General features: G+C 31.7%; 4 protein-coding genes across 6 annotated transcripts; 2 read left to right on the top strand and 2 right to left on the bottom strand.

Moving 5' to 3' along the window:
• Nucleotides 1-308: 308 nt before the first annotated feature.
• Nucleotides 309-5969, bottom strand: LOC122634753 (importin-11). Of its 3 annotated transcripts, none has more exons than XM_043824022.1 (18): nt 5951-5969; nt 5055-5186; nt 4768-4868; nt 4514-4627; nt 4014-4420; nt 3656-3919; nt 3404-3559; nt 3273-3313; nt 3020-3202; nt 2828-2939; nt 2441-2661; nt 2200-2364; nt 1895-2087; nt 1588-1825; nt 1401-1497; nt 993-1255; nt 766-907; nt 309-651 (listed from the first exon to the last, which is right to left on the bottom strand). In XM_043824022.1, exons 2-18 carry the CDS (start codon nt 5175-5177, stop codon nt 532-534), a joined length of 2940 nt encoding a protein of 979 aa, XP_043679957.1. In that variant the 5' UTR covers nt 5178-5186; nt 5951-5969; the 3' UTR covers nt 309-531. The 3 variants fall into 3 exon arrangements, with proteins under 3 accessions (XP_043679957.1, XP_043679958.1, XP_043679956.1); XM_043824023.1 differs by lacking the exon at nt 5951-5969 and adding an exon at nt 5803-5916; XM_043824021.1 differs by lacking the exon at nt 5951-5969 and adding an exon at nt 5511-5796.
• Nucleotides 5970-6394: 425 nt separating this feature from the next.
• LOC122634765 (40S ribosomal protein S6-like) lies at nt 6395-8100 on the top strand. Its single transcript, XM_043824055.1, has 5 exons — nt 6395-6507; nt 6903-7107; nt 7193-7338; nt 7583-7783; nt 7851-8100. Exons 1-5 carry the CDS (start codon nt 6502-6504, stop codon nt 8049-8051), a joined length of 759 nt encoding a protein of 252 aa, XP_043679990.1. The 5' UTR covers nt 6395-6501; the 3' UTR covers nt 8052-8100.
• A 1247-nt stretch (nt 8101-9347) lies between these two features.
• Nucleotides 9348-15226, top strand: LOC122634750 (uncharacterized protein PFB0145c-like). Its single transcript, XM_043824009.1, has 7 exons — nt 9348-10100; nt 10228-10409; nt 10558-10616; nt 10694-10884; nt 11200-11778; nt 12001-12117; nt 12204-15226. The coding sequence occupies exons 1-7, from the start codon at nt 9802-9804 to the stop codon at nt 14920-14922; spliced, it is 4146 nt and encodes a 1381-aa protein (XP_043679944.1). The 5' UTR covers nt 9348-9801; the 3' UTR covers nt 14923-15226.
• Nucleotides 14538-19902, bottom strand: LOC122634754 (hemocyte protein-glutamine gamma-glutamyltransferase-like). Its single transcript, XM_043824024.1, has 8 exons — nt 19615-19902; nt 17965-18439; nt 17606-17832; nt 16919-17520; nt 16652-16749; nt 16256-16546; nt 15811-15971; nt 14538-15701 (listed from the first exon to the last, which is right to left on the bottom strand). The coding sequence occupies exons 2-8, from the start codon at nt 18437-18439 to the stop codon at nt 15417-15419; spliced, it is 2139 nt and encodes a 712-aa protein (XP_043679959.1). The 5' UTR covers nt 19615-19902; the 3' UTR covers nt 14538-15416.
• Nucleotides 19903-20321: the final 419 nt, after the last annotated feature.

The following is a 20321-nucleotide window of genomic DNA, read 5'->3' as shown; positions in this document are numbered from 1 at the left end:
AGCGAATCACGTGACCCATAATCAAACTATACGCGGCAAATTTCAAATTCCATTAATCGCGTGGGACGTGATACTATACTATATCGCATGTGTGCACCGCGCGTGTACGTGCGTGTATTTCTTCTCATTGAAATTAATCGAATAACGTTGTAACGTTACTTCGAGCAATATTTTCATTGAAAATAACTACTCGTTGTTATTATACTTGTCAGTTTGCGTTTTATGGAATATTGATATGTCAGATATAAATACGTTTATAACAAAAACACGTAAACGTTGTAATATCCGATGTTTTCTAACAGTGTTAATATTTTTCCAGTGGCGACATAGGTCCTTTTATTATCAACATTATTAATACAGTGAAACAGGTAGTATCATACAGTAAAATAGTGCCGTTTTACAGTAGAGCATCGTAAAGCTTTTTTTACATGTTGTATGTGTATGTAGCATTTGAGAGAATAATCTTTTATTTTCGTCGACCACATTTTTGTTTCTATTTCCTATTTTCTTTTTTCTTGTTTTGTTTTTCGTTCATAGTGCTATATCCTGCATTCCAAGGCATAAATTAAGTTCCTCGTTGACGTCAGGATTAAGGGTATTTAACAGATGATCGAATTGATCGTTCCCTACCGTTCTTCGTAATTTAATAAACTAAAATATATATACATACACACATATATATATATATATTATTTTAATATAATTATACTCGAAATATATTATACCGTTTTATTTTTATCGATCTAAATCAATCATAATTCTTACTTGGTTATGGAGTGTATTGTTTAAAGACAAATTGTGAACTGGATCGCTCAAAGCAAGTTTCTTTCTCCTTTGTCCATGTAGAGTGTCATAATCTACGTCATCGTATTGAGACGGACTAGGCGGATCGCTTATCATCAGAGAACTGACAAGACGATGATCGTTAATAGAAAAACAAATCATTACATCGATAGGATATTACTATCCTATGAATGAAAAATGATTCTTACTCTGTAGGACATCCCGCATCGTCGTATTTCGTTATATCGTTAAGAGTTTCGACTATATTAGATATAATAGATGGAAAATGTTGAAGAACGCTTGGTGGACTGTTAGCTTCGAGAAGTGAACAAAGTGCGAGAGCTAATAATTTGCGTCGTTCTGGTTGAGTAACGAGAGGCATTCGGCTCACCCAAATGTGTACTATTTGTCCTAGCACAGCTTCCTCGTTCGTCTCACCACCCCCTATGTTTCTCGATAATTCACTGATTACCTGTAATTATTTCTTCTACGTGATTCATACACACCCACGCACGCACGCACGCACGCACGCACGCACACACATATACACACGTGCACATATGGAAAACTACATATCTAGAAATATAAAAGTAATGGTATAAAACTGTATGTATCACCTGTACAAAAATATTTTTACAACAAAGTAAAACTCTTGCGACGATAGACAAACACATGGTCATAACCATTGGAAATTCTTCGCCTTTGTAAACGCTTCTATAAAAAAGGAAAATTTCATTCGCGATATTAGATCTCATTTGATATTAAAACTTTCCGATGAATTAATTTATTTTTACTTAAACTTACTCGAATATTTTCATTAAAAGAGGTCTGATTAACTCTGCACCTTGCTCGGGAGAAACTCGAAGACATGTTTCAAATAATCTCATTGCCACGACGATACCTTCGCAACGTAAATCTCCTAAAAGTGATCTCAACGTTTCGATTATTACCGTTCCTCTTTGACATAGAAATTCTTGAGGACTCAATAATACGTATGCTTGAAGTATGTACAAACATAATCTCAAATTGTCTGTTGATGATTCTATAAAATAAATTACATAAGTATATATGATCCAATAGATATAATTATAAACATAATTATTCTTTCAACCTAATAAAGGAGGCATGTTTCGGAAAAGATCCATTATTTCTGGTGTTGGTTCCGACGCATTTTCCAAAAGTGCTAACCACAATTCTAAACCATCTTCTAACAAATAAACGTGTCCTTCTTGAGTGACATCGCAGCTTAGATCTACGACACGTACTACCAATGGTTGCAAGATACTACTGTCCGAACCTATCGACTATAAAAATAACGTTTGTTTAATTACAATACGTTTAATGTCAGCAAATGTATAGGGTCTTTTTTTCTCTTCTTTCTTTATAATAGAGTAGAAAACTTGTAGTTTTAACTACCTTTTCCAAATGAACCAGGGTTGTTACTATAGCACACCTTAACATATGATGATTTTCAGATTGTTGCCATAGCGTTGATAAGTATGAAGTCAGAGCACCGACGTATGGTTTTATATCGTATCCCACACGCTCGATCATACATGATAATACAAATAGAACGTGCATCTGTCGTGAAACCAAAAATACTTACTTTTAAAAGAGAAAAAATATTTCATAATACGAATATTAAGCACCATCATACTTTGGTATCAGATTCGGTAACTTCTTTTAGTAGAGTGAATAACAACGAGAACGTAGACTCCAAATAAGGTGTAAATTCTGCTGTATGAAATTGGAAGTCGTCTATTGCAAGTTTTAAGGCATCGATCGCTGCCAAACGAACGCCCAAATCTTCTTCCGGACTCAAAGCTTCTATCATAAGTTGGTAAAATTCTGGTCTCAACTTAGTACTTAATTTTACACCTGTTCAACAATGATATCTCATGAATATATTGTATTTTTTTTTTTTTTTTTTTTTTTTTTTTTTTTTTTTTGACAATGCATATAATTAATTGTACATTTTAATTACATGTATCATCACTTCCTATCTTATCGATTATATATGCAATCTTTCATTTCCATTACTTACCTGCCCATCGACCAATAAGCCAACATACTCGTCTTCTAATGATTCTATAATTATTACTTTTAACTTTTAATTCTTCCTTTAATGTCGTTGAAAACCATTGATCAAAATTTACCTAACATTAAGATAACAAACACACATTTATTTTTTATTTATATACGATAAACGTATTGATATACTTTGCGTTATATTTACTTCGTCATATAAATCAAAAGCTGCCAAACCAACTGCGTTATACACAGCATCTTTCAGTAAAATTGCGTGTAAATCACTTGGTTCAACAGGTTGATGATGTTTCTGTATCAAGTCAACCAGGACTGAAGCAAGAACATCTTTAAATTGATGGAAAATAGCTAAGAATACAAGTTGAGTACAGGCCTGCAATTATATTATAATTATAAACATAAAAAGACAGAGCTTGCATCGGAGTATATTATATTTTACTTACTCTTAAATTATACTTCCATGGTTCACCCCCATCATCTACAGCTTTAAAAATTAATTTTACTTATTTAATATCATTTTTCGAAATGAGGCCTTTCAAATATTAAGTATACATATACATATATTCATTTTTACCCAAGTTCTCAGGATCAGTATCCCATAATTCCAAGTCTGCAGGTGTTAGAAGGAAGTAATGAGTGACAAGTCTCGAACAAATTTCGGTTAAGGTTTGATGCGTAAAAAATTCCTGCCTTAATTGATAGGCTCTCACTGTCAATGGATCTTTAGACTCTGTTTTATAACAGAAAAATTAATGCATAACAATAATAATAGTAATAGATAAACTAATTATATCTAGAGAAAGAACGAGCAATAGTATACATGTACCTCCAATTCCTTTAGCCGGTCTATACCAAACCGATAATAAAATACTCTTCATTAAATTTAAACATTGTATGATAAATCTTTCAAAAGCTAATGCTTGACCAGCTTCCGTGAAGCAATAAAAAACTGAGAATTCTAAAGACGTTGGTATCAATTCGACATAACAAAGTGGATGCATTTCTAATACTTCTAGTAACACTTTGGTCAAATGAATTATGAATTTATCACAAACCTCCATTTGTATACCCTTTGAAACTAACGTTTTACCTAAAACAATAAAACATTTTGTAGAGTTACAAAGTACAATGATAAAGATATACCATGTAAATTATATTGTACTAATAAAATTAATAATACTAACGCCATTCGAGACATGTATGAGCTCGCTCGAATATTACTTCCAAAAATCGCATGACATTTTCAGATAGAGATGGCTTATGAAATCCATAGACAATAAGTTTACGAAGTATTTTTAATAACAGTAATGCTTTTTCTAAAGGTTCTTGTATCTGATTTGCATCTACTCCGTTCGATGCCATTATAAGAAATGATTCGGTGTACGTATTCCATGTATTAAGAATAAACGTGATCACATTATGGGTTAAGTTTTCAAAGAGTCTTACATCTCCTGATAAACGTTTCGAAGCTAAAGCTTTAACAACATGATGCATTGTAAGAAGCGCTCGATGCTGTGCTATAGAATTTTGACCTCTTATAACTTCCAAAAGTGTAGGTATTAATACGTCCCATTCTCTGGGACAGTCATATCTATAAAATAAGATAGAATTAAGTTAATAACTATGATCTCTATAACATCTATTATAATATTATCAGATATCTTTATTATATGAAATATTTTACCTTGCTATCTTAGCAATGAGAACTGCTAATTGAAGTGCTAATTGATTTACAGGTTCTTCAAAATTACTTATTAACCGTTGACGTAGAAATTCTTTCTCATCTTCTTCTATTCCACTAATATAAAAAAGAAAATAATTGGAATGCTCAATAAAGAAACGAATTTGTATAAGACGTGCTTACTACCGTAATATATAAACGTATAAAATTAGACATACGTCAAGATTATAACTTTAGAAATAAACAATATTCCTTACTTCGGTGCATTTTTTCTCCAATATTTATCGACGCCATTTTTAAAGTACAAAACGGCCATCCATCTAATATTAACAGCCAAGGAATGATTTGAAAATACATTCTGCAATAATAAACAGAAGATTAACTTTGTGAATCAGCGTAATCCCTATGAAAATTATTTTCATGTAACTTGCTCGCAAATTTATTACGTTCATGATTAAATGAAAAAATAAAAATAAAAAAAGAAAAGAGCAAAGAAAAAAACCGTGATATATTTATACGATTATTCCTTCGTCGAACGACTTACGTATAGAGCAGTGTAAAATCCTCTTTGAGTTTCCCATTCCTTTAACGTTTGTTCCGCTGGTTTTAAAACATTAGGATCTTGACTACCTGCCTGCTGGAGAACTTCTATCACTGCAGCATCCATTTTTTCCCACTAAATATCATAAACATTCAGAGACACATGAAATTGTTCGTAGGGCATTACGAAAATGTTTACAGACTCTTATTATAATGTCTGAGAGTTATTCGAATCGTTGGAAAGATTTTTTTTTTCTCTTTTTTCTTTTTTTTTCTTTATATTTTTCTTTTCAAAAGCAGTGCCTTCGAAAACAACCAATGGACATGTGATAATAACAATTCTCTATCGTTTATTACAATCGTGATAACATACGCATTTTATTTGATAATAGATGAACGTATTCACTAATTCTTTTGAATATTTTAAGATAACGAAATAAATCTTTAGAAATGACGTTACATCATTTTCGTCGTGCGAAGGTTTCGATGTCGTTACGATGTCTCTATAACCTATATACGAGCAGATGCACGCATCTCACAACGATCTATATTTTCCACGGATTAGATTGAATTACATTCCGTATTTTCCATTTATCCGAAATACTCGTGTACCGAGTCGATGCATTTAATGGGCATAACGTAATATACTCCAAAATAACTTTTTCTAATATCGAAATGTCACACGCCCGCAAATCGGCATTTCTATGTGCTGCCACTCTCTATCCCTATTTTTTCATCCACGGTGTACCCACCGTGACAGTTTTTTACCGGCAATAACAAATATTTTAGAAAAAACAAGGTCACTCGAATATTACGATCTATGTAAATACGATATACATATAACGTTTGCCAAATACGCTTGTCGGTCTATCCAAATATATAACGATGACTTTTTCTTACAAGTATCGAGTATCTATATGCACATTAATCCTCTTCGCATGATCTTACCCACCAAATATCGTTCCTTCTACATCTCTGTTTACTTAACGATTATATTCTCTTTAATATAGATTCTCAATAATCTACTATCATTTCAATAAACAATAATCGATTTCGATACGACAGATAAATGAGATGAAATGAATGATTATTAATACTGTATGATCTTCGATTAGATATAACAATATTTATAAACGAATATTTTAATAATTTTTTACAACGTCATACGTGTAAGGATAATATTTCGTTCCTTTCGAATGTTTATCAAATAAATTCAGATTGTAATATTATTTTTATATTTAAATCAACGTGTTTACTTTCACAATGAAATATAAAATAGTTGACTTAGTTATTAATAATTTATCGAGGGAGTATGTTTACTAGAAGCTTCTGTCGAAATTGTAGCGATTCGATATTTGAAAGGATATCCGGTTAGCGCACTCTGACGGATGCATTCCTACCTAATGTTCTTTCTTGTTCATGGCTCGTACTAGTATTTACATCCTTTCACGATGAAGGTACGAATCCAATAATATTTTCGAAATCCTTCTTTTTTCGAACGATTTGATAACTGTTAAAAATACTACAAAGGCTCGCGCATATTTCTTTCGCGATAATAATTCTAACAAGGTTTGTTGTCATATTTCGTATAGGTTAATGAAATCATGGATGTCATATGTTGCAGTCGTTATTCGTGATTGTTTATTAGTGTTAAAAGCAGTGATTATGTATTACTATGTCTCGTATAATCATGTATTATTCGTTTAATAGTATGAATTTTCGATATATGTTTTTTTCGATTAAAGTTATTGCCGAATTAATGCTCTAATACGATCTAACCTCTCTGTTTAGAAGAAAATTGTATTTGAATTTTTTTCAAAGCGGTTATTCATTAGCGATTATTTTTATATAGTTGAACGTATCATTCCCGGCCACAGGATGCCAAAAATTATTCGAGATTTCGGACGAGCACAAGCTCCGAATGTTTTACGAAAAACGAATGGGAGCAGAGGTAGAAGCCGATTCTCTTGGCGATGAATGGAAGGGATATGTAGTACGTATTGCTGGTGGTAATGACAAACAAGGTTTCCCTATGAAACAGGGTATTTTAACCAATGGTAAGTATTTGTTTAAATTTAATTTAATATCGTACGTATAAGTTCCTTTGTCTCAAAAATAACATTATAACAATATTTTTAATAGGCCGTGTACGTTTATTACTGTCGAAGGGACATTCGTGCTACAGACCTAGACGCGACGGCGAAAGGAAACGTAAATCTGTACGTGGTTGCATCGTCGATGCGAATTTGTCGGTACTTGCCCTGGTAATAGCGAAGAAGGGAGAGCAGGTAAAATAAATTTGGAAGTGTTATATATTTCCACGTTGTAAGGGTGTACGCAAGAACGATAAATATTCTTAAAGTACTATCGTAGACATGGTAGATGGAATATCGTTTTAATTTGGGAAACTGTTTCGTTATTTTGACTCTTTCTCAGTGTACTAACGAGACAAAAATTCGTATAAATTATTTCTATTATTAGATAATTATAGTGCGTTATATCTGTAAACTATCAATATATATTTTCATTCAGGAAATTCCTGGACTTACCGATACGCAAGTTCCACGCCGTTTGGGACCAAAAAGAGCTAGCAAAATCCGTAAGCTCTTTAATCTTTCTAAGGAAGACGACGTACGTCAATTCGTAGTGAAAAGACCCGTTCAGAAAGAAGGCAAAAAGGAACGTCTAAAAGCACCTAAAATACAGCGTCTTATTACTCCTTTAACGTTACAGGTATAGTAAAAAAAATATTATCCAATAGTTTAAATAATAACGATCTGTTCCATCTATGTGTTTACAGAGAAGAAGACATAGGCGTGCGTTGAAAAAGAGGCGTTGTTTGGCTCGTAAGGAGCAGGCTGCTGATTATGCCAAGCTGCTGGCTCAAAGGCAAAAGGAAGCAAAGAATAGACGTCAAGAAGAAATAAAACGAAGGCGTAGTGCTTCTATGCGTGATTCGAAATCATCGAGTCAGTCTGCACCAACAGCAACGCAAAAATGAAAAGAAAATTAAAATGTCTTGAAAAAATAATAAAAAATGTTCCACATTCTTCCATGTTTTTTTTTTACCCATCAATAAATAATAAACTATAACTACATATATATATACACATGCGTGTGTGTGTGTGTGTATGTGTGTATAGGCGATAGAATATTCGAAAGAAAACTAAAGAGGTTAAAAACTAAGCTCTGTCGTATACGTACGCGTATGAAGTATGAAGTAGAATGATAATATTTTTTCTATCGAAAATGAAGATCGTCAAATGTTTTAAGAATCCACCAATGAACGATCGTGCGTGAAACAGTTGAATCGACAAACTCCAAGTTCACGTCCCTTGATTGTAACTCGTAACGAAGTCACTTAGACCAAATTTTAATCGTGTAAAGCATTGAAATAATTTGTTCTAATCCTACAAGTAATAATTTCGTCGTAAAGGTTGTGTGTTAGTGTTTTGTCACAAAAAATAGCTGTGTGTAAATTACGTTTCATTATCAATCTAATATGTAAGATAAAGAAACGATATATTGTTCTCTCGTGATATATCTTTTTTTTTTTTTTAACTATTCGTCTCACGTACAAGATGTGTAACAGTGAACAAAGACAATCGATCACGGAAGAAGAAAACTTGTTGAACAGTTATGGTTTTATACGGACACCATCGAAAGATAAAAATCCTTACGTCAAGCCACATATTTCGTTCAGTTCTTTCAAATCTGAGAATGATAAAGAAAAAGAATGTTTGTGTCAATGTGAATATTGTTCGACAAATCGATCGAATCGTGAACGATTTCTAAAATGTGTCCCAATGAAACGTGATAACTCTTTTAGTTTGATTAAACGTACAAATCAAGATCTTGATTCCTCGAAATACTGGCTTTCGGGAGAAGAATTCTTTCGAACACCTTCGAAGAAATTCAACGAGTCGGACGAATCTACCAAGTCGAATATTCTTCAATATCATCGTTGCTTAAATACGAATCGTACGAAACTCGACGATACTTTTCTTTTGCCAACTCGAGAGAAAAGTGACGATATCGATTCGTACGTATCAAAGGATGTTAACAAAAATTCAAATAGTAATGATACCAATTTTCTCGATCATTTCGAATTACCATTTTATCAGCCTGAATTAGAAAATACTGATTATAATGCGAAGAGTAAGACGAAAGTATCGTTGAAAGATATAACGAGAGAAAAAGAGGAGGAGGAGGAGGAGGAGGATGAGGATGAGGAGGAGGAGGAAGAGGAAGAAGAAGAAGAAGAAGAAGAAGAAGAAGAAGAAGAAGAAGAGGATGATGATGATTCGAACGAAATATTAAATTGGATAAATGATTTCGAAAAAACGAGAAATAAACGTTATGCCAATGATTTAGATGGTAAAACAAAAGAAAATACTTCGAAAAATTCATCAAGTTCAAATTGCCCATTTGCTACGAATGCTTCTGACGAAACTAACCGAACAAACCCGAATAAGGACGTTTGGAAATCGAACAAAACCGAAGATAGCCGAAGTCGTATATCCGAATCTTTGAAAGAACGCAAGGATGTATTAAAGAATATTAAGAAAACAAATTCCCAAGATCAATCGAATCGTTGGATCATAGAAAATATTTCTGATATAGTTACATCGAAGGAGACGTCGTCGAAATTGACCAATTCAATTCGAGTTATTCCAAATACGGCCAACATATACAATCATATTTATCTTTCGTCAAATTATTCAGAAAAATTCTTGAATATATCGAAATTAATGAAATTAATGCGAAGATGTGCACGAGTTAGTCGCATTAGACGAAGAATTTTCAAAGCAACTAACAATAGATCGAGAAATCGTTTGTCTATTATTTGTAAGAGAAATCATTCGTTATTTTTCAACGATTCTAATGATTTGAAAGGAAACGTTTGTGACACTTTGGCGGGAATTAAAGAAGAACTGTCGGGCAATTTACGAGCAGCTAAAAAACTCTGCGAAGAATTGCCGAATTCTAATATTATTCGTTCTATTTCTACCCCGGAAATCGAAGACACTTTGAGCGAAGTTTTAACGAGGTATTGTTTGTTTATTCGTTATTGTGTTGTTTGTTCTATTTATTTATTTTTCTTTTTTTTTTCTTTTTTTTTTTAATTTTTTATTTTGGAATCATAGTAATACCCTTTCTTTTTCTATGTTACACAGATGTAAAAATTATCTTCGTAATAATAATTACTGCGAAGAAGCTATAACAAAAATGAATGATTTATTAACAGAAAGTGTCAACGACCTTCAAAAAATTGTGAAAGTGGATAATCTCGTTCCCTCTAAGAAAACCTTAAGAAAACCTATAGAAGGTTTTTATAATCATTATATTTTAATCCTTGGTAACTCGTTATGTATTATTTTTTTTATTAATTATTTTACTACTTTGCATCAAGTTTAATTTTTTATTCGAACTGTCAGAAAAAGAAGATCAACTTTTTGGTTTTTTTTGTTTTTATTTTTTACTTTTATCTGTTTCTGTTTTTACAGAGCAATGTTGCAAACATTCAGAATCTATTCAGGGAAGACAAGATTTTCCAAAAAATGACGTAAGATGTTTGATTTCTAAATTCTATTCATAAAAACATATATGTATTTGTGTATATAATTATTATAATTTTTATAGATTAAGCAAGCATTAAATGGTAAGGAGAAAATGATTGATCAAAAAAGCAAAATAAAGGGATTAATAAACGATATGTTGCATTTAACCAATGATATTACTACTGCAGAAGACAATAAAGAAAATATTAAGAAGCCTCTCAATCGTAAAGCGAGTATTTCGAATAATATAAAAAATAAACAATCTAACAATAGGTTAGTCTATTTAAATATATATTAAATATACATACAGATCGGATTAAAAGTTTCTAGACGATTTTAAAAGTCAATTATTTTTTTTTCAAGACTTTCTAGATACGCAGTTAGGCTAGTAATCTTACAAGCTAAACTTTTAATTTTACAATCTAAAAAAAAAATTAATTTGGAAAATCCCGAAGAAGAGTTATTCATTTTTAATATTGGTTGGTAACTTTTGATCCATTCTGTATATTTATATAGGTTATCTTCTTCTCGAATATAAATATTTATTTTCTATGATTAAATATAATAAAAACGATGCAATAATTTCAGATTGGAAATAAAAACGAATCGTGGCAAAAATGTTAGATCAAATACGATGAAGAAGGTAAATCAAATGGAAAGTGAAATGAATTTTACTTCTCAACAATTTCAAGCAGGTTCTTCGAACGTTAGAAAAAACAAAATGGTTAACTTTAAGAAGGATAAAGCCTTGAAAGAAAATCAAAATCGTTCAGACAGACCGATTTATTCGCAAGAATTAGAAAACTTAAAAAGGACGAAGAGATCTACACATACGATTTCGAATATTTCTTTCGTTAATAACAAAGAAAAAGTTAAGAATAATCCTGGGCCATGTTTGGAAAATGTTCAAGCGATTAAAGACAAGAAAAACAATGAAATGTGCGAAAAGAAAACAAGAATGTCGTCGTCGATCTACATTACCGATAAATCTCGTGATCGACCGAGGAAATCTGATGATATTCGTATCAAGCGGCAAATTCAACCTGTTTGGAAACCAGGCGGTGCCATTAAATCTTTTGCTTCTAATCCGATGTTTTTAAATAACGAAACGACTAATCGTCGTACGTGGCAGCATTGTTTTGGAAAAGACAATCAAGAAACAAAAAAGTAATTTTTTTTTTTTTTTTTTAATTAAGAAAAATTCTATTAAAAACGTTAGTTTTATTAAAGTGTATTAGTTCATCAAATCAATCAAAGTGTTTCTCGGTTTTTGTGCAGAACGAAATTTTATTATCGTTAATATAAAATTACAAAAAAAAAAAAAAAGAAATAATAAAATATATAATATGATATAAAATAATATAACAAAATTTACTTTTTTTTTGTCAGATCGATTGTTAATCCATCAGAGCCAATAGTCTCGAACAGGAATAATTTCTTTAAGGAGTATCGAAGGAATGAGAATTTTGCTGAGAAACGTGTAACTGGATTATGCGAATTGCTCGCGTAAGTAACATTGTTATATACATATAGTCACATAAATATTTCTTAAAACGTATCTATATTTTTGATTGACATTTCTCCTTTTTTAGAGAAACAAGAACAATACAGAAGGAATTAAAAGATAATAATAATTCGTTATCCGAAACGCGTTCCTCTCCATATAATCGATCACAAATACCAGTATCGAATATGTCGTTGACAAAGGGTCGAGTTAATAGTACCGAACTAAATTCGAAGAAAGACAAATCTGAACCTAAATCACGTTCAGGTATTCCTAAATTAAATGCATTGAAAGTTCTGTTTAAAGATAAACGTGACAATAAATCACCAGAGACTACGAATGTTCTTACGGAAGATTACGAGAAAAAGGAGGAAGATAAGAAAATTTGTTGCTCGAATGAAAGAAATGATAGCAAAAACTCGTCGATGGTTTTATTAGAAGTTCCTGAAAAACTTCCTATAAATTCATCGTCAGAATATAAAAATGAAGAAACTAACGAAGAGACAACGAAGAAGAATATAAAAGAAAAATCATTCGCAGAAAAATTAAACTCATCCGATGAAAAAGTTACTAAGATAAATGATTCTTTACAAAAGTCGATATTAAAAAGTAATACCAACTTTGATCGTGATACAATGATCGAGAATCAGCCAAGTTTAATATCTTTTAGAAATATGAACAGTAATACCGAAGCCAATTCAATGTCTAACTCAATAACGATGGTCACCTCGTCAAAACGTTGTCAATTATCATGTCTGTCTTCGTTATCGTCAAAAACCGATTTCATTTTCGAAAAGTCTATCAAGAAAAGCAAATCAAGTAAAATTGACAAGGATTCTTTAGAAAATTCGACCGATGATAATGACGAGGAAAGTGAATTTAAGTTGGACGAGTTAAAAGATTCTGATCCAATTGAAGAAAAGAAGGAACATGAAACGTCTCTGAACATATCAGATATCGTATCTTCCTCAATGTCTTACGTTCCAACAAAAAATTTTGAACATCAACGTAAATTACGATATTCAAATATTAAAAAAGATATTTCGAGAGATTCTTTGAACAAAGTTTCTATTGCTTCGACATCGGGCAGTGATATTGATCAAGAGATAAGATCAATGACGTTAATAGAAAAAGCTCGATTCAACGATAATGAATCGATCGATCGCATGATCGATGAAAAGAAATGTAAGAGTTCGCAAACTATATCACATTCGAAATCATTTTCCGATGCTTATACCAACGTCGAGAATATAAATTCTAATTGCATTAAATGTGTCGATAGAATAGTTTCATCTCCCAACGAAATTGATTTGAAAATATCATTGAAAGATGTTGCTACAGAAATTCTTTCGCAAGATCAATCGATACTATTACCAACTCAAATGAATCAAACGCAAACGAACGAATGTTCGTCAACGTTTCTAGAGAAAAGCATTGCTACTGATTTAGTTATAAATTCTTCGAACAATCCCAACGAAACTAAGACCGTTGTTAACGTTGAATCAAAATCAATATGCGCGAGCGAAGAAAAAGTTCTAGATCATAATGATCGATGGGTCATGGAAACCGTAGAGTTATATTGTGAACAACCTAACGACAATCTAGCCATATCAATAGAGAACCGTAAAGAAGAAAAGAAAGATTCTAACGATCCTAATGATCGATGGGTCGCGGAAACCGTAGAGTTATATTGCGAACAACCTAATTACGAAGATGACTCTAAAGAGGATAAAAGTGAATTAAACAAATCGTCTGAATCAAAAATAAGTAATAATTTTAATATCGAAAGATCTATACTGTCGGTATCACTGATTGATCAATTAAAAGATATCAAAGAGCAATTGCAAAGCGTTGATGTAAAATTGAATAAATTACAGGAAACTACAAAGGAAGCCAATAATGCATTTTCTCGAGTTAACGTAATTACTACACCGTTTGATTCTAATATCAAGAAAATAATATCTGTTTCATCGAATGATTTGCCGGAATCGTCGAATGTAAAAAATGTTATGATCAATGATCGACGATCTTCTTCGACGATAGAATCGTCCTTATCTTCTAATTCTTTCAAACGATCGTCAAGAATTTCACAAGGACGTCGTTTCGAACGTTTTAATAGAAATCTCAACGAAATGAGCGATGTCACGGATGCTTTCCAAATGACTTGTTGTTATTCGAAAAATTTGTGCGACGCTATTAAAACTTGTGAAGATTGCTCGATCGTTAATAATCAATCGGACGAATGTAAAAAAAGTTCATCTACGTCATTCGAAGAAGCTACAGGATTTTTTGAAAAAGCATCTATGGAAGTTGACGAACAATTGACCTGCGAATATTTTAATAAGAATTGTTCTCGTTCTTACGACAAGAATAATTTCAATGACGATGACGAGGAGATGATTAGTGTTAAAAGTACGTCGTCTTCTGTCGAACATATTTTTTATGAATTAAGAACAACCGATCATTCCTCATCCGACAATGAATCCGATCAGACTGATAATTACCTATTTCTTTCAACTAAAAATTCTAACGACATGAAAGAGAGAGATACGAAAACAATATCAGATTCCATTAAGAAAGTATCATCAAATGTTTTGAGTATAAAAGATCAACGCTTAGAGATAATGAAGTATTCCGATAAAGAAACATATTTTACATTTTGTAACGAAAATATCGAATCGAATGATTATAATGATTTAATTATTTCTAGAGAAGGCTTGCTTCTTCTTATCTATTTTACTATATGTTTCTTCGTATTTTTTTGTTTGAACTTTTCTGTTACCTGTGAACCATGGTTTATTTCTTAAACGTTTGTTTAATTAATAAATAATTAATTTCGTTTTTGTTCTTACAGAAGCTCTCGTTAGATTTTCATATTAGATTCGTTTCTCTCGTATTTTCTTTCACGTTTTGTTTGTAATAAAGATTAAAAAATTTCAACATATTTTTTTTTATAATACTAACATCGTTTATATATATATATATATGTGTGTGTGTGTGTCTGTGTGTATTGAAAAATTGTTAAAACTAAGAAACAAGATAATATTAACGAAGATTATACATGTTGCACTTACGCATTAATTTAAATATACGATTACATTCTCCTAATTTTATGGATTATGAAATTTCATTTTAATTGCGATCTCGTTTAAAAAAAATTTATAAAAGTATGTACTACTGTGATATTATCACGGCTTCTTTTTTCAACTTATCTTTCTTATTTACAAAAACTAAAAAAAAAAGGAAGAAGAAAAGATGATTCTTTTTTTTTTTTTTTTTTTTTTTTTGATATATTAAATTTTCAATCCTCATCCAAGACCTCGATCGTAGCCGCTCCAGTGATATCGATCAATTCTTTCGAAGCAAACGTGGCTACGATCTTTTGTTCTCCAGGTTTTTGTGGAACCAATTGATGTTCCACATAAACTTCTTCCAATGGTCCGACGTCTCTGAAAGGTAAAATCTTGTTTCTGGCTAATCCAGGACCAGCGTAATTAAATTTGCAATTAGTTAATGTTCTTTTCAAAGGATTCTTAAAGCTAAGCGTTATGGTCGACGGTCTTCCAAGCATCGGTTCACCTTCGATCTGCAATACATATTTGATATTGATACGTTAGAAACAAGATCTTTATGGGAAACATTTTCTTTTCCTTCGATTTGTTGATAAATCTTTTAATAAATTATCAAAATCGAACCTTGACAGTGATATTAGGTTTGAGAACTTGAAAATCATCCTCATCGGCCCAAGTTTGTTTCGTTTCTTTGACAGTAGCGATCGTGTAGAGTTTCATTATACAATACTCTACCAATTTATCCAGATAATCGTCCACGGTAACTGTCAATCTTAATTGTTCGCCTGTGAAGAAAAAGAGAGAGGAAAAAAAAAGAGAAAAAAATTATCATGCGCGAGAAATACGAATGTGTTTTTAAACGTTTCCTAGTAAAATAAGAAGAAGAAAAATCATCTAATCGATTTGCATAAATCGTTATGCAATATTGTATAATTTATGCGATGGTTCGTTAAAATATGATAATTATTCCATACGAGTTTGTCGTTAAATAATTTCGAAGGAATGTGAAAATGAGAAAAAAAAAATCTATACGTCATTATAACGATGTCGATTATTATTCTAATCTTACTGGCATTAGGTTGAAGAACGAAATCACCGGAGGCTCTTTTTACCAAGTTAGCCTTGACTCCGGTATAGTAAACACTGCCTGCGGACAATATAGCTTGTATCGTTCTTGGTTTATTTGATTTGTTTTTTATATTCACGGTAACTGCAAATGGTTCTCCTATGTTAACACGTTCGAGATCAACTAGATCAAATTGGACGTCTTCTTTGTTTGGTTCTGGCAAGGAATAAAATTTCTTTGCTCTGTCTGTACTACGTATTGCTCTGTACAAGGTCAGTCTCTCTGCCTCCGTGCCTTTTGTTTTTTGTAACAACAAATCGAGAGAAAAATAGTAAACAAGATTAGAACAAAAACGAACGAACAAGCAAACAAACAAAGAAGTAAATAAATTTCTCTGACCTTCTTTAGCTTTGTAGAGAGACGTTATATCCTCTCTATCCTTGTCACCGTTTGGATCAAAGATCCATGGTGCTTTTGTCAGGATCATTCGACCGATACTAAAAAAGGGAACGAAAAAGAAATTATTATCGTATGAATGAAGGTACATATTAAAAATTGTATTATGTACTGTAAACAAATATATATATATATATATGTATGTATGTTTTTAACTATCGGCTGATATAATAATTTGTAAAAAGAGAGAAAAAGAATATTTCAACTAACTGATATTTGTTACAGTCGATCTTGGAGTATCCTAATTCGCTTTCTGGATCTTCCTTCCATCTCATAAGATCGGCATTAACCGAAGCCAACATAAAAGTAACGTCAAAGTTGTAACCAACGGCACCTTGTCTTATAGCTTCGACGGAGGCTGGTCCACATTGATAAAAGCTATCCGATGGTTCCTGCGGTGTAGCATCTATCGCTTGCCAACCACCATAACCCTTAGGTAAATCAGGCCTAGCCATCCAAACGTCGTTCCAAACGTGATAATTCCAAATCGAATCTTCGCCCTCCAAATTATTAGGATCATATTCGAGTTCCTCGTTATCAGCATTGTAATAACGATCGACCGATAACGAGGCATTTGCGTCGTGAGCCGATACGAGATTTGATACGACTCTTGATGGTATTCCAAGTGCTCGACAAACGGTTGTCACCACACCAGCGAATACCCAACATTGTCCGTATTTTACTTCGTCCTTTGTTTCTAAAAATTGTTCTAATATCGGAACACTTCCAGTCCAGGCTGCTGGTGCCGTACCATCTTCGTAATCGCCGTCCCATCGACCAGTTATAACACCTTGATCGTCGTTCGAATTTATCTGGAAAACAATAAAATTATCATATTGTATATATATTTATATATATACAAGATATATATTTTTTTAATTAAAGTTAAACATTTACGATTCTTGATATCGCACGGCACATTTTGATAGGGTCTCCTCTGGACACAGCTTTAATACCCGATCTTTCCAATAACAATTGACAAGCTGGTAAAACGCATGCGTCGAATTGGCCAAAGACCCATTCTCTGCCACGAGAACTTCCCCATGGACCAACCCATATCTTTCCAACGTCGTTCATAACGTATTCGTCGAGAAGTTGTTCGTCCTCCATGAAGACCAGATCCTCTGTGAGAATTTTATTTACTTTTTTTTTTTTTTTTTTTTCTTTTAACATCCTTTCTTAGGAATTTCTTAGCTTTTTGTTTTGTTTTGTTTTTTTTTCGAAAATTTTTTTTATTATATTCATGAATGATATACCTTTTAGCCAAGGATTGAACAGCAAGTATATGTCTTTTTCATAGTGATACGTGTTCGGTGGTTCTTTTCTTCCAAGAGTCGTTGTCTCCACGTTCAATTGCCATACACCAATTGGACTATCAATTGGACTTCTAACTTCAACTGATAAATCCATTCCACTGACCGCTACCATTCTTACACCCCATGCTTCTAAATCGGTTAAATACGTGTCTCGATTGGTTATCGTGTTGACTCCTCTAGTACCCTTCATTACATTTGGATTTGGACCGAAACTGAACAATAGTCTGACAATATCAGTTTCATCCACGTATTCACGATTGAATCTCAATGCCAAGTTGAAAGCTTGACCTCGTCGTAATATTGGTGTTGGATTTTCCGAATGAATCATTTCGTAATTGATAGTACGATGTGCTCTGGCATTTTCTTTCTCGTACATGTAAGCCATGTCAACGATCAATGGTTCCTCGTTAGACATCTAATACCCGGTTGAACACGTTTTTATGATTAATTTTTTTACATAAATTGTGCTATTTTTATAATCAATTTTTTAACAAATTCTACGTACATGCGCGCACACAATTTTTCTTTAGAGTTCGTACAACGTATAGAACTTTCTCAAGTTCCGTACGTTTTATTCAAAAATCAATGTTTTTTAATCTAACGTTTACAAATTTCTATTATTCATTGTTAAAACGAAGATAAAAAAATTATTGTCATTCTGAGATTTTTTTTCCTCAAATCTATACATTCCATTCTTAAAAGTCTCTTCACTTTAAATTTGTTTCTTACATCAGAACTCAAATACTAGAAATATATATATATGTATAGTTATATACGTATATGTATATATGTTCAAATAGAAATAAAAGAGTATATATCCGTTCTTTTGACGAATCGCGTCATCGTATGAAAGTAAGCCTAAGTAAGAAAAATCGATGTTACGTGATCGGATTGTGAATGAAATTGTTACATCCCTGAATGGAATTGAATCATGACCTCTTAAATGATTCATCCATCGATTTCATCATTTCGTTACAGTGAAATATTACATTCTGAGAGAATGTGAACGTGTTTTAAAAATAATTATATCTGTACATATTTTTAAATTGACAACTTTTTTGCTAGCTACTTTTTAATAAATCATCAGAGATCTCTCTCATGCGAATTAAAAAAAAAAAAAAAAAAAAAGGAAAGGAAAATCTTGTTAAGCTTCTGATTTGAATAAATGCATATTACATGATCCTTTACAAAATTTTTTTATACTTTTCATTTCCATACTAATAATTCACAACTATGTGCTTACTGTGAGATCATGTCTTTTGTTTTTTCTCTTTCTTTCTTTTTCTTTTTTTCTACGTAAGAAAATAAAAATCTAAATCTACTACTTGTTCCTCTCTGAACAAAATTTTTTCATGCAATGCAAAATAGAAATTGTATTATAAGAGTTCGTTCTTGTAATTAAAAAGATAAAAATTAAATTAATAGTTCATATTGATTATAAAGATAATTAAATAGAAAATTCGATCTTTTTTTCTTTCAAATTAATGCGATTAAACAAATGTGGATCAATATTTTATATCAATTGTAAACATAATCAAATGAAAATGATAACACTTTTTTTTTTATAACATTTTATGTTAAAAGACTAACCTTGAGCGTTTTATATGTTGAAAATCTATAGCGCCTTTCACTTACTACAATCGATTTCCAAGTTAAACCAAAGCCTTACTGGCGATCAGAGATGTTTGACGTCTTTTTATATAACGTGCAACATCCAACTTACTAACCGCAGTATCCCCACTACGATAATTAAAATGCCTACTGATATAATATGTACCTCCGTTGTTCTTAATTATTATCTTTAAATGTTCTAATTAGTTCATTCTCTTATACGCATAGATGCGTAATCACGTTTGACCAAAATCAAATTATTTTTCTTAGCCTTTTAAATCATCAGAATTTTATAAAAAAAAAATTTGTTTTTTACGTCCGATCAATTACAATATATTATCTCATAATTATTCATAATTTATTTCTTTAGAAAAATTTCGATTATAATTATTTTACAATTTATTTGTAATTCATAATATTCACGAAATTAGATTCATGATTAACCTTCTTCGTAATACATGAAATTGAAATTGAATAATTATAAATAATTATAATTGTTAGTAGAAATTTAACTCGATGCATTCGCAAAGGATCGGCTTCTTTACTTTTTCTTTCTTCCTTTTTTTCACATAAAAACAATAAATTAAAACACAATCGTATCAAAAGGAAATGTTAAGATTCGTATTAAATTTTAAACTTTCTATTCTTGATGAAAAAATTATAAAAACAAGAAAAAAAAAAGAAAT

Source organism: Vespula pensylvanica, chromosome 15 (assembly GCF_014466175.1).
Source record: "Vespula pensylvanica isolate Volc-1 chromosome 15, ASM1446617v1, whole genome shotgun sequence".
Lineage (NCBI taxonomy): Eukaryota > Metazoa > Arthropoda > Insecta > Hymenoptera > Vespidae > Vespula > Vespula pensylvanica.
The sequence above is the reverse complement of the archived record's forward strand: the minus strand, read 5'-3'. Positions and strand labels throughout refer to the sequence as shown.

Excerpts from the sequence above, each read along its gene's own strand:
- LOC122634750 (XM_043824009.1), top strand. The coding sequence starts at position 9,802 with ATGAAATTAATGCGAAGATGTGCACGAGTTAGTCGCATTAGACGAAGA. Across the intron at positions 10,617-10,693 it reads AAGATTTTCCAAAAAATGAC|ATTAAGCAAGCATTAAATGG; the intron begins GTAAGATGTTTG and ends TAATTTTTATAG. Across the intron at positions 10,885-11,199 it reads AATAAACAATCTAACAATAG|ATTGGAAATAAAAACGAATC; the intron begins GTTAGTCTATTT and ends CAATAATTTCAG.
- LOC122634753 (XM_043824022.1), bottom strand. The coding sequence starts at position 5,177 with ATGGATGCTGCAGTGATAGAAGTTCTCCAGCAGGCAGGTAGTCAAGAT. Across the intron at positions 3,203-3,272 it reads CATGGAAGTATAATTTAAGA|GCCTGTACTCAACTTGTATT; the intron begins GTAAGTAAAATA and ends ATATAATTGCAG. Across the intron at positions 1,256-1,400 it reads GTAAAAATATTTTTGTACAG|GTAATCAGTGAATTATCGAG; the intron begins GTGATACATACA and ends AAATAATTACAG.
- LOC122634754 (XM_043824024.1), bottom strand. The coding sequence starts at position 18,439 with ATGTCTAACGAGGAACCATTGATCGTTGACATGGCTTACATGTACGAG. Across the intron at positions 16,750-16,918 it reads ATCGACTGTAACAAATATCA|TATCGGTCGAATGATCCTGA; the intron begins GTTAGTTGAAAT and ends TCCCTTTTTTAG. Across the intron at positions 16,547-16,651 it reads TCTCTACAAAGCTAAAGAAG|GCACGGAGGCAGAGAGACTG; the intron begins GTCAGAGAAATT and ends AAAAAACAAAAG.
- LOC122634765 (XM_043824055.1), top strand. Across the intron at positions 7,108-7,192 it reads ACAGGGTATTTTAACCAATG|GCCGTGTACGTTTATTACTG; the intron begins GTAAGTATTTGT and ends TATTTTTAATAG. Across the intron at positions 7,339-7,582 it reads TAGCGAAGAAGGGAGAGCAG|GAAATTCCTGGACTTACCGA; the intron begins GTAAAATAAATT and ends ATTTTCATTCAG.